The sequence below is a fragment of the Camponotus vicinus genome, unplaced genomic scaffold, assembly GCF_025532165.1.
Source record: "Camponotus vicinus isolate PSW18456_S1 unplaced genomic scaffold, iyCamVici1.0 SCAF_10, whole genome shotgun sequence".
In the NCBI taxonomy this organism is placed as follows: domain Eukaryota; kingdom Metazoa; phylum Arthropoda; class Insecta; order Hymenoptera; family Formicidae; genus Camponotus; species Camponotus vicinus.
The window spans coordinates 3,899,496-3,912,742 of NW_028141946.1; the positions used below are offsets into that span (position 1 = coordinate 3,899,496).

The 13,247-nt window shown below is 27.7% G+C and overlaps 4 protein-coding genes across 11 annotated transcripts; 3 read left to right on the forward strand and 1 right to left on the reverse strand.

Moving 5' to 3' along the window:
• The first annotated feature begins 305 nt into the window (after positions 1 to 305).
• LOC145960509 (zinc finger C4H2 domain-containing protein) lies at positions 306 to 2,155 on the forward strand. Of its 4 annotated transcripts, none has more exons than XM_083080035.1 (5): positions 306 to 683; positions 766 to 937; positions 1,053 to 1,234; positions 1,375 to 1,584; positions 1,696 to 2,155. In XM_083080035.1, exons 1-5 carry the CDS (start codon positions 625 to 627, stop codon positions 1,823 to 1,825), a joined length of 753 nt encoding a protein of 250 aa, XP_082936161.1. In that variant the 5' UTR covers positions 306 to 624; the 3' UTR covers positions 1,826 to 2,155. The 4 variants fall into 4 exon arrangements, with proteins under 4 accessions (XP_082936161.1, XP_082936159.1, XP_082936162.1 ...); XM_083080033.1 differs by having other exon boundaries at positions 307 to 683; positions 1,360 to 1,584; XM_083080036.1 differs by having other exon boundaries at positions 311 to 683; positions 1,375 to 1,575; positions 1,696 to 2,153.
• A 1,807-nt stretch (positions 2,156 to 3,962) lies between these two features.
• Positions 3,963 to 9,482, reverse strand: Cln7 (CLN7/MFS domain-containing 8). 4 transcript variants are annotated; one of them, XM_083080038.1, is made up of 11 exons: positions 9,346 to 9,482; positions 8,950 to 9,272; positions 7,305 to 7,455; positions 6,813 to 6,960; positions 6,473 to 6,716; positions 6,297 to 6,385; positions 5,844 to 6,063; positions 5,571 to 5,670; positions 5,193 to 5,327; positions 4,931 to 5,040; positions 3,963 to 4,812 (listed from the first exon to the last, which is right to left on the reverse strand). In XM_083080038.1, the coding sequence occupies exons 3-11, from the start codon at positions 7,334 to 7,336 to the stop codon at positions 4,292 to 4,294; spliced, it is 1,599 nt and encodes a 532-aa protein (XP_082936164.1). In that variant the 5' UTR covers positions 7,337 to 7,455; positions 8,950 to 9,272; positions 9,346 to 9,482; the 3' UTR covers positions 3,963 to 4,291. The 4 variants fall into 4 exon arrangements, with proteins under 4 accessions (XP_082936164.1, XP_082936163.1, XP_082936165.1 ...); XM_083080037.1 differs by having other exon boundaries at positions 8,950 to 9,467; XM_083080039.1 differs by having other exon boundaries at positions 7,305 to 7,468; positions 8,950 to 9,467.
• A 941-nt stretch (positions 9,483 to 10,423) lies between these two features.
• Mrps18b (mitochondrial ribosomal protein S18B) lies at positions 10,424 to 11,740 on the forward strand. 2 transcript variants are annotated; one of them, XM_083080046.1, is made up of 6 exons: positions 10,424 to 10,513; positions 10,713 to 10,789; positions 10,862 to 11,030; positions 11,139 to 11,236; positions 11,316 to 11,446; positions 11,563 to 11,740. In XM_083080046.1, the coding sequence occupies exons 2-6, from the start codon at positions 10,727 to 10,729 to the stop codon at positions 11,687 to 11,689; spliced, it is 588 nt and encodes a 195-aa protein (XP_082936172.1). In that variant the 5' UTR covers positions 10,424 to 10,513; positions 10,713 to 10,726; the 3' UTR covers positions 11,690 to 11,740. The 2 variants fall into 2 exon arrangements, with proteins under 2 accessions (XP_082936172.1, XP_082936173.1); XM_083080047.1 differs by having other exon boundaries at positions 10,500 to 10,557.
• On the forward strand, positions 11,723 to 13,183 carry Pyroxd1 (pyridine nucleotide-disulfide oxidoreductase domain 1). The gene has a single exon (XM_083080045.1). The coding sequence runs from the start codon at positions 11,723 to 11,725 to the stop codon at positions 13,166 to 13,168; it is 1,446 nt and encodes a 481-aa protein (XP_082936171.1). The 3' UTR covers positions 13,169 to 13,183.
• The last annotated feature ends 64 nt before the right edge of the window (positions 13,184 to 13,247 follow it).

The window sequence follows — 13,247 nt, forward strand, 5'->3', positions numbered from 1 at the left end:
GTTGCATTAAAGTCATCTCTTAATGAAAATTGAAATGCGTCTTGAGAGAGAGAGACAAAGAATAAATATTACTTGCCTGATATAGAACTTATTTAGTTCACATTTTTTTATAATTGATAATTATATTATATATTTTGTAAATTGTACAATATTATATAATAATTGTTATAGAAAAAAAATATATATTTTTTTTTCTATAAATGATGAACGTTTTCGTGAGAAAAATTTTGAATCGAAGCGCCTGTCAAGATTACAAATCTCAGCATCCCAGATGGCGCATTGTGTTTATCTCGGAGAGATTCGAAGTTCGCTATCTCTTACGCGGGTAGATGAAAAAATAATTAATGAAACGCTGTCGCGGACACTGTGTTTTTATGATAGCCTGTCAAGTCAAATCGATTCTGTCAGATCGTCTTGTAAAATCATCCGAAACGCTAGGATCGATTTACACAGTTGTAGTAATTTTACATAAAATTCCTTTCATATGTGTATGTTTCTTCCGATCGCACAAATTACTCCGATACAGAATATACAGTAGGGAAAGAATTCAATGAATTAAGAAATTACACAAAAGTTCACAGAATTTATAACGATAAATAAGAGAGATTATATAGTTTCTCCGAAATGTCAGCGCCCGAGACAGCAGTAATTTTCGCCAAGCTGGAAGCTTTGAAGGACATTAGGTATGTGATACGTAATATCTTCCTGACATATATTGTGCATAAAAAATTTATTTGCTTGTTATAATTCTCTGCGTTTTTCCAGATCGAAAACCCTTCAATTGGAGAAATTGAAACAGAGAATATTGCAGGAGGTGGAACAGACTGAGCAAGAGGAGAAATGTTTATTAGAATATAAACAAGAAATGGATTTGCTGATGCAGGAGAAAATGGCACATGTAGAAGAGCTGCGTCAAATACATGCAGACATTAATGCAGTAATTTTATATTGTTTTTTTTTGCTAGAAATAAACAGGATAGAATAGCATTATACAAAATATAAAATTATATAGAATTTCTTTTTTGTCGCTAACAGAGTTTATATTTTATTAGATGGAGTCGGTAATCAAGCAAGCAGAAGAAGCACGTAATAGAGCAAGAGAAACTGCAAAACTGATTCATAATAATGACTACCAGCCATTGAAGCATGATATTGATCGTATGCGTAGAGAATTTTTAGGTTTGGAGAGATTACCAGAATTATATGAGACTGAATCAGATCTTATCTCTCCAGAGTAAGTATATTAATTAGGCTCAATGCTGTTAAGCTTGTCTTGAAGAATACATCTACTCCAGCTATCCAGCTAATAAATGAAGAGTGAAATTACAGACTGAGCTAAGTCAAACTTTTATTGTGTAGACGGTTTGTTCATAGCTACTTTGAACGGCCGATGCAAAAGGCGGAATGGAGAGTAGAAGTACGAAGTGACGATTTATTACCGCCGCTCGGATTACACCATCCTGGACATCCAGGTGGTTCGACACCTTTTCTAGCTCCACAACCCCTTCAGGGTCCAAGCAAACCAGAACCTAGGCCGTTACCACCAGCTCCAGGGCCCCCAGCTCCAACATTCAGGTACCACTGGTATATCTCGACCCCCTTATTATATTTTTTCTGTGTAAAGCTAGAAATCTTAAATATCTATTATTATTGAGTTCTTATTATTAAAAATATTATCTTCACTATATCTTACAGGCAACAACCACCACCTATGAAGTCTTGCCTTTCATGCCATCAACAAATTCACAGAAATGCACCAATTTGTCCACTATGCAAAGCAAAATCGCGTTCACGTAATCCCAAAAAACCAAAGAAGAAAGATTAATTATAATTAAATATATTATTTATATTAATAATCCACATATATATTTCCTTACAATCTGTCTCAAGAAGATATACATATTAATCATTTTTTGTAATCCATAGAAACTATGCACTCTTATCATATCGATAGCATTTATAAATGATGACCACCTCCATAAGAATGTCTTTATATATGTCAATTTTTTAATAACAGATTTTTTTTAGGTTTCAAGATTTTATTATATTTATGTTAAGATTAAAAAGATAAAAAATTATATTAATTTATGTTAAGATTAAAAAGATAAAAAAAGAAATGTAAGAGAAGAAATGATAGCCAAATATATAATTTCTACTACTACAATAGAAAAATAAGAATAAAAATTTAACATTTGACAACATTGAAATTCGTTTCTATCTTATTACAACTGTATTTATATTTTATATAATATTAAGAAAAGTTTATATCAGTATACTATATTTTTGTTTTATTAAGACTTTGTAAAAGTTTAAAGAATTTTTATCCATTTTTCTTTTACTAAGAAATAATATAATATAGCTGCATTAGAACAGAATGTAAATTTTATTATAATTTTATATTTTATTATTAATTTTGAATATGATACATAGAATATATAAGTACAACATACATTTGTGGATTTGTCAGTTATTAAGTATATTCAAATCATTTCCATTCATTAAATACAAATATTAAAATTCATTATTACAAATGTTAAAAAAATATGTTTGTTTAATTTCGATACATAAATTTATAAATATAAACCATTACTTAAATCATTATTTACAATTTTTAATTGCACTTTAAATTATATAAATCGTATTTCTTTTTACAAATATTTCCATTACAATTTTTCTATCGTATTTGTCGTCCAACAATAATATCTTATAATGACTTTCTAATATTGAATGTAAATTATTTTTATTGCAATTCCTTATTTTATTCCTTTTATTGTCTTTTGAGATATTTATTTAAAAATTAATACATTAACAATAATATCTATCAATAATCTGTTTCTAAATTAATGTAAGATTAAGTTTGATAAAATTTATATTTAGTTAGGTCGATATCTTTGTTTTTCAAGATACATAAAAAAACTACAGCTTTTTATATTCTTGCATTGATTTATGTTGCATTTATACAAGTATGCAAATATGGCAAATCTTATAATAATCTACTAAACATTCCAACATTTAACTATATTTTGAGCGAAAGTTATTACCATTACGTATTAATTATTACGTATTATTATGTATTAATAATAACTAAAACATTTAAAAAAGTCATTTGATCAATTTTGTGTGGGCAATCACTTAATACAAGTAATCAAATAGAAATTTCATATCACATAATAACTGTTACAGTCTAGAAGATTTGTACACATAATATTACCAGCAGTTCATATACAATACACACAACGGCGCTTTCATGTGCTATTAAGTGAATTTGTGTGTGTGAATATCATTAAAGTTCTTTATAGATGATGTTTTAAAATTTAAATGAAAAAGAATAAAGAAATTAAAGTGCTCTCAGAATATATATATGTTATTATAGAAATTTACTTTTCTTCTTTTGTTCGTAATAGTTAAAATTTGTTAACAGAATTAAAATTCTTATTTATGAAAATCGCCATTTATATTAAAATTTATTTCTATTATACTTATTATTCTCTTACTATTCCCTCAATAAAATGTTAATAATGCTAATATTAGTACAAGTATGAACTATGTTGTTTACAAATTATAACTTTTTATTTAGGGAAGAATAGTTAACAAATATCAATTGGCATTTTGTTTATAGCAAGCCTCTATCAAAATAGTATTTCAAATCTGACAATAACATCTAATATAATATTAAAATTAATCAAGCAGAATTTATTACTTAAAAAGACTTACAAATATATAAATAAATCGTACCATTAGAAGATTTTGAGTATTATAAATTTTCTCTTATCATCAATTATTATTGATCTCTAACAATTCAGAATAGAGGCACTTAATCTTAACTATATATAGCAAAATATGTAACATTGTATATAAAATATTTATGCATTTAAAAATTGCACATTATATGATATGTATGTATGTATGTATGTATGTATATATATATATATATATATATATATATATATATATATATATATATATTGTATATATATATATATTCATAAAAAATATGAATGAATTTACGTGCATATTAGCAGAATAACATTTGTTGGTGTTTATATATCATATGTTATGGCAGTTGTATATATTGTATTCACAGAGATAACTTTCTTATCTCAACCTCATTATTACTTATTCTAATGAATATAATCATAAACTTCAAATGTTAAAATAATAAAACTTAGCATAGTAAATGGAGTATGCAAATTTTATTGTTGCAAATTAATAATAAAATTATCTTTTAACATTTTAAGCTTATGATTATATCGTTAGAATATTTGCCTTGACATTTACCTCGTTATTATCATTATACTTTGTCACAATCACAATCTGACATCCCATTAAACTTTACAGTTTCACGCGATGTTTGAGTATTATCAGATCTTAAATGAACTAATGGAATTTCGACATCTTTCCCTTGCCTATTTGGCGCTTCATCTTTTTTTTCCACCTCCGGTGAAATCAAACGACCACTTACAAATTGTAACCACAACATAGAGATAAGCAACATTGCGCCAGTAATACCAAAAGTATGATACGTGCCCCAGCGAGTATAAATGAGACCTACAAACACCGGGCCTAAAACACGAGAAGCACAACCCGCACCTGTCATCAAGCCCATCCATACTCCTTGCGGTCGCGGACCGAGAATCTTGCTAAATATAGTTTGTATCAAAGTAACTCCTAGGGGATAACCTATGGATGTAAAGCCATAACCGATAAAAAATTGAGTAATTGTCAGTTGTGGAGTGTACAGACACCATTCTTGAGTAATTGGACATCCTACGATCTCTGTACCATTGACATCTACTGTGATGTTATTATACGCTACAAAATATTTCAATACAAACATTATTTATTACAAAATTATATACATTATTGGATAACATAATATGCATAAATGAAAATGTATCATATATAAATATAGTTTGAAGTATACACTTACGTCCAAAATCTGCAATTTGGGGAGGATTGGAACCCAATGGAATACACAATACTCGCCCAATCAACATAAAAAAGAATCCACCCCATAACATTACCTTACGCTCTTCAAATCTATAAAAAAATATTATTTGATGATGTACAATATAAATGATATCATCTATTTGTATAAAATGCTATTACAGCTCCAATGCTCAGCAATATTTGTACTATAATTCTTATTATACACAAGCATCTATCTTATAATTTCAAATTTTATTTTATACTTTTTACAAAGTGGTCCAATCATGGTAAATGTAACACAAGCTATTATAGCTCCAATGCTCATCAATATTCCCATATAATATAATGCTTCCTCTTTAGACCAAGCAAATTGATCCATAGTGAGAGAAGTACCAAGTCTGTACATAAGAAATGCATTAATTAAAATTTTATTTAACGAGATATCAATTCATTGTTTAAATTTTAATATTATGTAGTAAATGTGTTGAATTATCTTTTAAAAAATGTCGATTGTTTCTATAAATAAAAATTTATTTAATTATATTAAAGTTTTTCAGAGAAAAAATATATATATAAAGATATATTTTTTTATCTTTATTTCCAATTGTTCTTAATAAATACCAGAAAACAAATGTACTTACGTCTCAAGAAGAACAAAATTAAAAACCAAAACAAAAAATGCACAAATTAAAGTCCATGATGCTAAATTGTCAGGTTTTATAGCTTTCCAAGTCTCTTTTTCTGCAAATAAAAAAGTTCTATTATACAAATATACATACCAATCACTACCAAAGAGAATTAGCAATAAAAATCATTTAAGAAAATATTTAGGTTTAATAAAAAATGGAATGAAATACACAAAATTATAATTAAATTTAGGATTAATATTATAACAGAATATGTATTTAATATACCTGTAGCTTTACCCTCATTACGCATAGCTTCTTTTATAGCAATTTTATATTCCTTGAAATTCCATGGAAGAAATAAAATAAAATTGAAAATTCCCATTATTGCATTAATCCAACCAGCTGCTGTGTACATATTTATAGGCAGCATCATTAATATTATACCATGATCTCCAAGAGGTGTTACAGCAGCTTGTAATGCAGGACCCACCACAAAACCAAGCACCTATAAAATATTTTTTTGTCACATTTATATACACAATTAATATAAATTATTCAATTTGTCTATTGTTTATGTCTATTTATCTATTGTTTTGTATAAGTAAGCTAATTTTAACCAAGATCATATATTAAATTATCATAACTATAATAGGAATAAATAACTAAAAAAACTCTAGACTTTTTATTTATATATTGTATATTCTGTGATGTAAAAATATACTAAGACAAAAAAATCACCTGTGCAAGAGATACCATAGAAACTGCATGTGTACGTTCTGAAAGCTTTGTGGCTGCAGATAGATAAGATCTTGCTACAGCAATATTAGCTGCAAGAAATAATATGTTTGTGATTAATTGATAAACAATATATACAAAATATGCTGATATAATTTAAAAATTTAGATTTTATTAACCAGAACTAACTCCAACGAAGAATCTGGCAACAACCATATAGCTTTTCTTGTCACCAGGTATCACTTCAATGATACTGTAAGCTGCTGACGCAATAGTAAACAGTGCCAAGGTAATTAGAAGCGGTAATCTTACTGATCCTCTTTTATTGCCCCACCAGCCTACCAAAGGCGAAAACAGCATTTGTCCTAATGGATTAGCTGCCACCACATAACCCATAAATTCTTTTCCTGCCGTAGGGTCCAACTAAGATATAAACATATATTCAAATATATATTGCATATAATTTCTTATGACTCTTTTATCAATATATTATCTTGTACATATATACTATATACGAACCTTGTCTAAGTATGGCCAAACACCAGTAAGTATAATACTGAAGCCAAGTGACATTAGAAACATAGTAAAATAAATTATGTAAATACTTTTCCATCGTTCTTTTCTTTCAAGTTCAGTCTCTAAATCATCAAGAGAAAGTTCAGTGCGTCTAAAACAGTTTTATCATATAACTATTGCATATGCATTTATAAAATCTTTAATTAATCTCAAATAGATTTTACCTTTATAAAAATTGAATTTAAGATTCTTAATTACGAAGATTTATAATACCAAAAGATAGACATTGCGCAAAATAATGTCTCGAGTTTTTTCGTATATAGAAAAAAACCGACTCTAAATTGGCCAAAGAATGTATTGTTAAATATTAATGCAATAATAATACATGACACATTTTATGTATAATATCTCTAATAATAAAATTCAATAAAAATTTATATATGTATATAAAACACTTAAATATATAATCTTAATAAAAATTTAAATATATTTTACCTTTTAATAAAAAATTTCTTACATCGATCCATTAAAACTGTTTTATATTGTTTCCCATTTAAAGAACCAAAAACTTATAATACAAATTTCTTGAAAGTATAAATCTCGATATTTTTACAAAACATCAGTGTACAACGACTAACTCATCAACCTGTTGTAAAAAACTATATTTAAATTTATATTCATATTCTCTTTAGTTAATATAGTGATAATTATGTATGTGCACATAAGAATTGCAAAACATTTTTACCAAAGTGCAAGAGATAACAAAATTTTAAATTTACATATTTTGAGATATAGAAAACTTATATATACTATATGTTTTAAATAAAAACTATAAAACTATATTTCTTGAATTACTAAAAATTAAACTGAGAAAAAAATATTATGATATAAAAGTTGCTGATTTATAGATATATGTATGTATGTATAATTGGCAAAACATTTTTATAATGTATGTGTCTCTTGATACAGGCAATTGAAGCTTGTTAAAAGATTAAGCTTACAGAAAATAGAACAGAATTAAGACACAGAAAACAGACATATTGTATACTTTACGTATATGTATCAATAATTATATTCTTGAATTATATTCTCTAATATAATGTAATTACATTTAGTTATATTATTTCTATTTAATTATATATATTGAAAGAGAGAGAAAAATATAATTATTATATATTATTATTATTTTCAGTCCAATAAAATATTCTTAATAATTTAATCTAACAAAAAAAATTAAAATTAATTTTTTTAATGTGAATCATTTGAGGAATATAGATAAAAATTAGTAAATAAACTTTGCAATTTTAAGCATTACTTTCTGTACCAAAAGTTTAAATTTCAAAATTAAACTTAATTGGAAAAATCTATAATATCCAGAAAAAATAATCATGTCTTCTTTAAGATAAGATAAATTAAAAAATTATTTTAAAAAAAACGTCATTGAAACAAATAATATTTATCTACAATTTCTTATTCTTATATACTTATATTTTTAATTTCACATGTATATATATTTTGTGTTTGTACAATAAATTATATACCATTTTAGAAATTTAAAGCAATGAGACCTGAAATAATTATATAATATGTACAATATACATACACATATCACACACACATTTTATATATGTATATAAAATCAATATGAGATTATAAGATAAAAATACTGTAATACAATCACTGCACCAAAATATACAAATTTAAAAAATTCATGCAATAGAAAAAAAATCTTTTAAATTATGAAATTTTATTGATAAAATAAAATTGAAAAATTAATATATAATTTAAAGAGGAAGAAAGAGAAAATAAATTTAGATATATCAAAAAAATGATTCAATGAAAAATAATGACATAATATAATAATATAATAATCTATGTATTTAAATATTTTTACATTACCTATTTTTGAAATAAGATGTAATAATTTTGTAAATACTGCATATATATACATACACACGCACATACATACACACATCATCTGTTATTGGATTTTTACTTTCTAATTTATTCCATTTCCGATTCTCTATATATTTACACTCAATATTTATTTTATATAGTTTGATAACATATTTATGTATCTCATTTATTAACACTTGATATAAACGCTTAAATATACTTTTATAAATCAGAAATATATCACCTTTCAGTAACGTCATCTCATTAAGAACGTAGTATCGAAACAATCTCTTGTCAAAACTGCAAGGTAACGTCTTTCTCCTTCTTCTTCCTTTTTCTCATGAGACGCGTTTACCCTTAGTCAATAGGTCATTGGACGACTTCACTATTCAATCTAGTTCAATATAAGAATTGATGAGAACTGGTTTGGTGACTTGGCAAAATAAGAAAAAAAAAACATTCAACAGCTGATTCTGAGAGATGTAGATCTCGCTCTATATGACCAGATATGACTGAATCGATCCGAGATGCACGCATATCTTTTTCCTGCATCTTGCGTATTCTCATCTAGAAAATAATTATTTCGCGGTTTGTCCATGAAAAAAATACGCTAAAGAGCATCAATATCAGAAAAACGCACATCATAATTATTTCTCCATATTTCTAAAAATAGAAACTTTGATTTAGGTCCGCTTCGACCAAACTCCGATTAACTCAATCGTTGTTTAAAGGGTTGCCAACATGACAAAATAATTCAGTGTGACCAATTGTATTTCTGACGATATAGGCCCATATTCTGAATCCTCTTTTATCGATAAAAGTGCCTCTAAAAGTGGCATATAAGCCTTTTGATTGGCTACAGGCCACTTTTAGAAGCACTTTTATCGATAAAAGAGGATTCAGAATATGGACCATACTGTATTTCTACAATGGCTGCGTTCAGCAGGAAAAGCTGCTTTGCAACTGTTGTAAAATTCGTGAATCTGATTGGTGTATGCTCTTAGATTCAGTCAAAATTAAGAGCATACACCAATCAGGCTCACGAATTTTACACAGTTGCAAAGCAGCTTTTTCTGCTGAACGCAGCCAATTATATTGGCTTCTCCCTGTATATTGTTAGAAATACAATTGGTCACACTGAATTATTTTGTCATGTTGGCAACCCTTTAATCAACGATTGAGTTAATCGGAGTTTGGTCGAAGCGGCCCTTATTATTTTGATTATACATTGATTATAATTGTCTCTCTTTATTCATCAGTCGCGAAAAAACATAATCTGACAATATAGTTTATTCTTCTAATTAAATTTTTCACATCATTTTATTTTTTTTTCCTCTGAAACAAGAGCACTTTCACTCGAAATATAAAAAATATCGAAACATGCAAATCTGGTATATCAGAATTGCCACTACCTGAATTTGAAAGAGAAAAATAACTAACACGATAACCAATTGATTTTTCCATCTTTCTGGAAAAGCAAGAATTCGATTGGCTCCTGTCATGGGACATGGCGACTTGTGTATGGCAAGAAACGTCATATGCATCAAATGAAAAACTGTTTTAGAATTGAAATAATATTAAATATTTAAAAAATATATATGTACATGTGTGATAATATGTTTTCTAATTTTATAAAATATATAATCTATATTGTTATATATATTTATGAATATAGATTCAGTTTTCATTCTATCATTTTCTTATGATTTGACTGTGAAGTCAAATACGTATGTATATACATCACATACATATGCGATATATGTATATGATTATTATTCTTTTAATGACGTAATTGTGCGATAAGTCATGTACGCTTTCTTTGCTTCAATAATAATACTATTTACTTTATAACGTAAATTTCGCAATAATTTATTTATATTTTATTTGTATTATGGCTATGTTTTGTATCATTTATTGTACATTCGAGATTGTCTAATCCATGTGCGACTAACCTATACGAAATTGTTTAATTACGTAGTATTTTAAATATACTTTTTATCTTTGCAGTAATCTTCTCGACCATGTTGATTTTAAATGCGATACATCGAATAGGAGCATTGGCGCGAGCAAATTTAACACATAAAGTAAGTTTGTAAAATAATCACTTTAGAAAGTACACATAATCAATACCTTTTATAGATATAAATTATTTCTAGCTCGATTCAACAAGATCCATTATTTCCTCATATCCCCGTTACTCAGATGCTGATAATACGAGAGAGGAAATTACGACCGAAGAAGAGAGCTCAACTGTAGATACTTCTAAAGTTGCACAGGTCCCAATTATTCCAGTAGAGACAAGCATCAAGTACATGAGTAGTGATGGTAAGAAGTCATTAATTAATTGTTAAATATTAATAAATGATTAATATTAAATATGATTATTATAAAGTGACATGTGATTAATAAATTTATATGACACGAAACATCTAGCTTATAAACAGACTTACGGGGACAACTTAGTTTGGAAACTATATAAAAGAAATCACAAAGGACAAATACCACCTAAAAAAACTCGAAGAACTTGTATAGTATGTATACAAACTTTTCTGTCATATATGTATGATAAAATTGATATAATCTTTCCAATAATGATGATATATAATTTAGAGACATGGTATAATATCTACTGGAAATCCTTGTCCCATATGTAGAGACGAATATCTTGTATTGGATCATAGAAACATCAAGCTACTTGAACAATTTATTAACAAATACAATGGAGATATCCTAAGTTACTCGTAAGTCAGTTTTATTATATATTTTTACTTTATTTACATTAAATTTACATTGAATTTATACTGAAATATCTTTTGATATATGTATTTAAATATGGACATTTTTTATATATTTATAGACAGACAGGTATCTGTCAAAAGAGACACAAACAACTCTTAGTTGCAATAAGCAGAGCTAAGGATTATGGAACCATTACATTCGATGTCCCTATAAGACAATATAATTATTCTGAGTGGAACAAATAATTAATTAATTTTATATATACTTCTCTACCAAATATGAATAAGTCCAAGAAATATATGGAAAAGAAAATAGAATCCACCTTTGTCATAGTGGGAGGTGGTATAGCTGGAGTATCTTGTGCTGAAGGATTAAGCTTTCTTGCTCCAGAAGAAAGTATAATTCTAATTACTGCTAGTCCTCTCATAAAGGCCGTGACAAATATAATTCCACTAGGCAAAACATTAATGCATTTTGATGTAGAAGAGAAAAGCGCAACAACATTAGACAAGAAATATAAGATGTTACAGGTTATTCATGATACTGTAATCAAGATCGATACTATTGGAAAATTAGTAGAAATTAGCAATGGAGAGATTATAAGTTTCAAAATGTTGTGCCTTTGTACTGGTGCAAAACCGAAATTGATAGCAGAAAACAATGACCTTATTGTAGGTATTCGTGATACAGAATCTGTACTACAGTTCTCTCAAAAGCTTAAAAATGCCAAAAGAATCATAATTGTTGGTAATGGAGGAATTGCTACTGAAATTGTACACGAGATTAAAGGCGTAGAAGTAATCTGGGTAATTAAAGATAAACACATTTCTGCAACCTTTGTGGATCCTGGAGCCGCCGAATTCTTCTTAAACAAAATTTATTCCAAATCCGATACATCGGATAACAAAAACATGCCAAGCAAAAGAATGAGGTATGTAGTGTCAGATACTACATCAGTTAAAAACGGAGCTGCTCTTGGTCCAGATTGGCACAACAGCTTTGACATTAGTGGTACATGTTTTACATCTAAAAATGTACATGTCGAGTACGAATGTGAAATATCGAAATTACTTGCTTCCGATGAAAAGCAGCTTAATTCTACAGAAAAATGGCCAATCTATGCACAATTAACAAATGGTAAAATTATCGGGTGTGATCTTATTATCTCAGCAACAGGTGTTATTCCAAATTCCGACATATGTGGATTAGAAAATCTCAAAAAAGGAGAGGACACTGGATTATTAGTAGATTGGAAGTTAGAAACTTCAGAAAAAAACATCTATGCTGCTGGAGACGTGTGTACCGCAGATTGGCCAAAAGCGAAACATTGGTTTCAGATGAAACTATGGACACAGGCTCATCAAATGGGTCGTTACGCCGCAAAGTCAATGGTCTCGAATTTAAGAAACGAAGAATTCTTACAAGATTTCTGCTTTGAACTCTTCACTCATGTGACTAAATTTTTTACTTACAAAGTTATCTTACTTGGCTTGTACAATGGACAAACTTTGGGAAAGAATTATGAGATACTTTTGCGAATTACTAAAGATCAAGAATATGTTAAAATTATTCTACAAGATGGCAAAATGCAGGGCGCGGTACTCATTGGAGAAACAGATTTGGAGGAAATGTGTGAAAACTTGATACTTAATCAGTTGGACTTAAGCATGTATGGAGAAGATTTGTTAAATCCTAATATCGATATTGAAGATTATTTTGATTAAAGTGCATTAACTTAATATTAATATGTGTATCTCTCTTAATTCAGTTTTACCGAACTTATTGTAATAAAACTTGATTCAG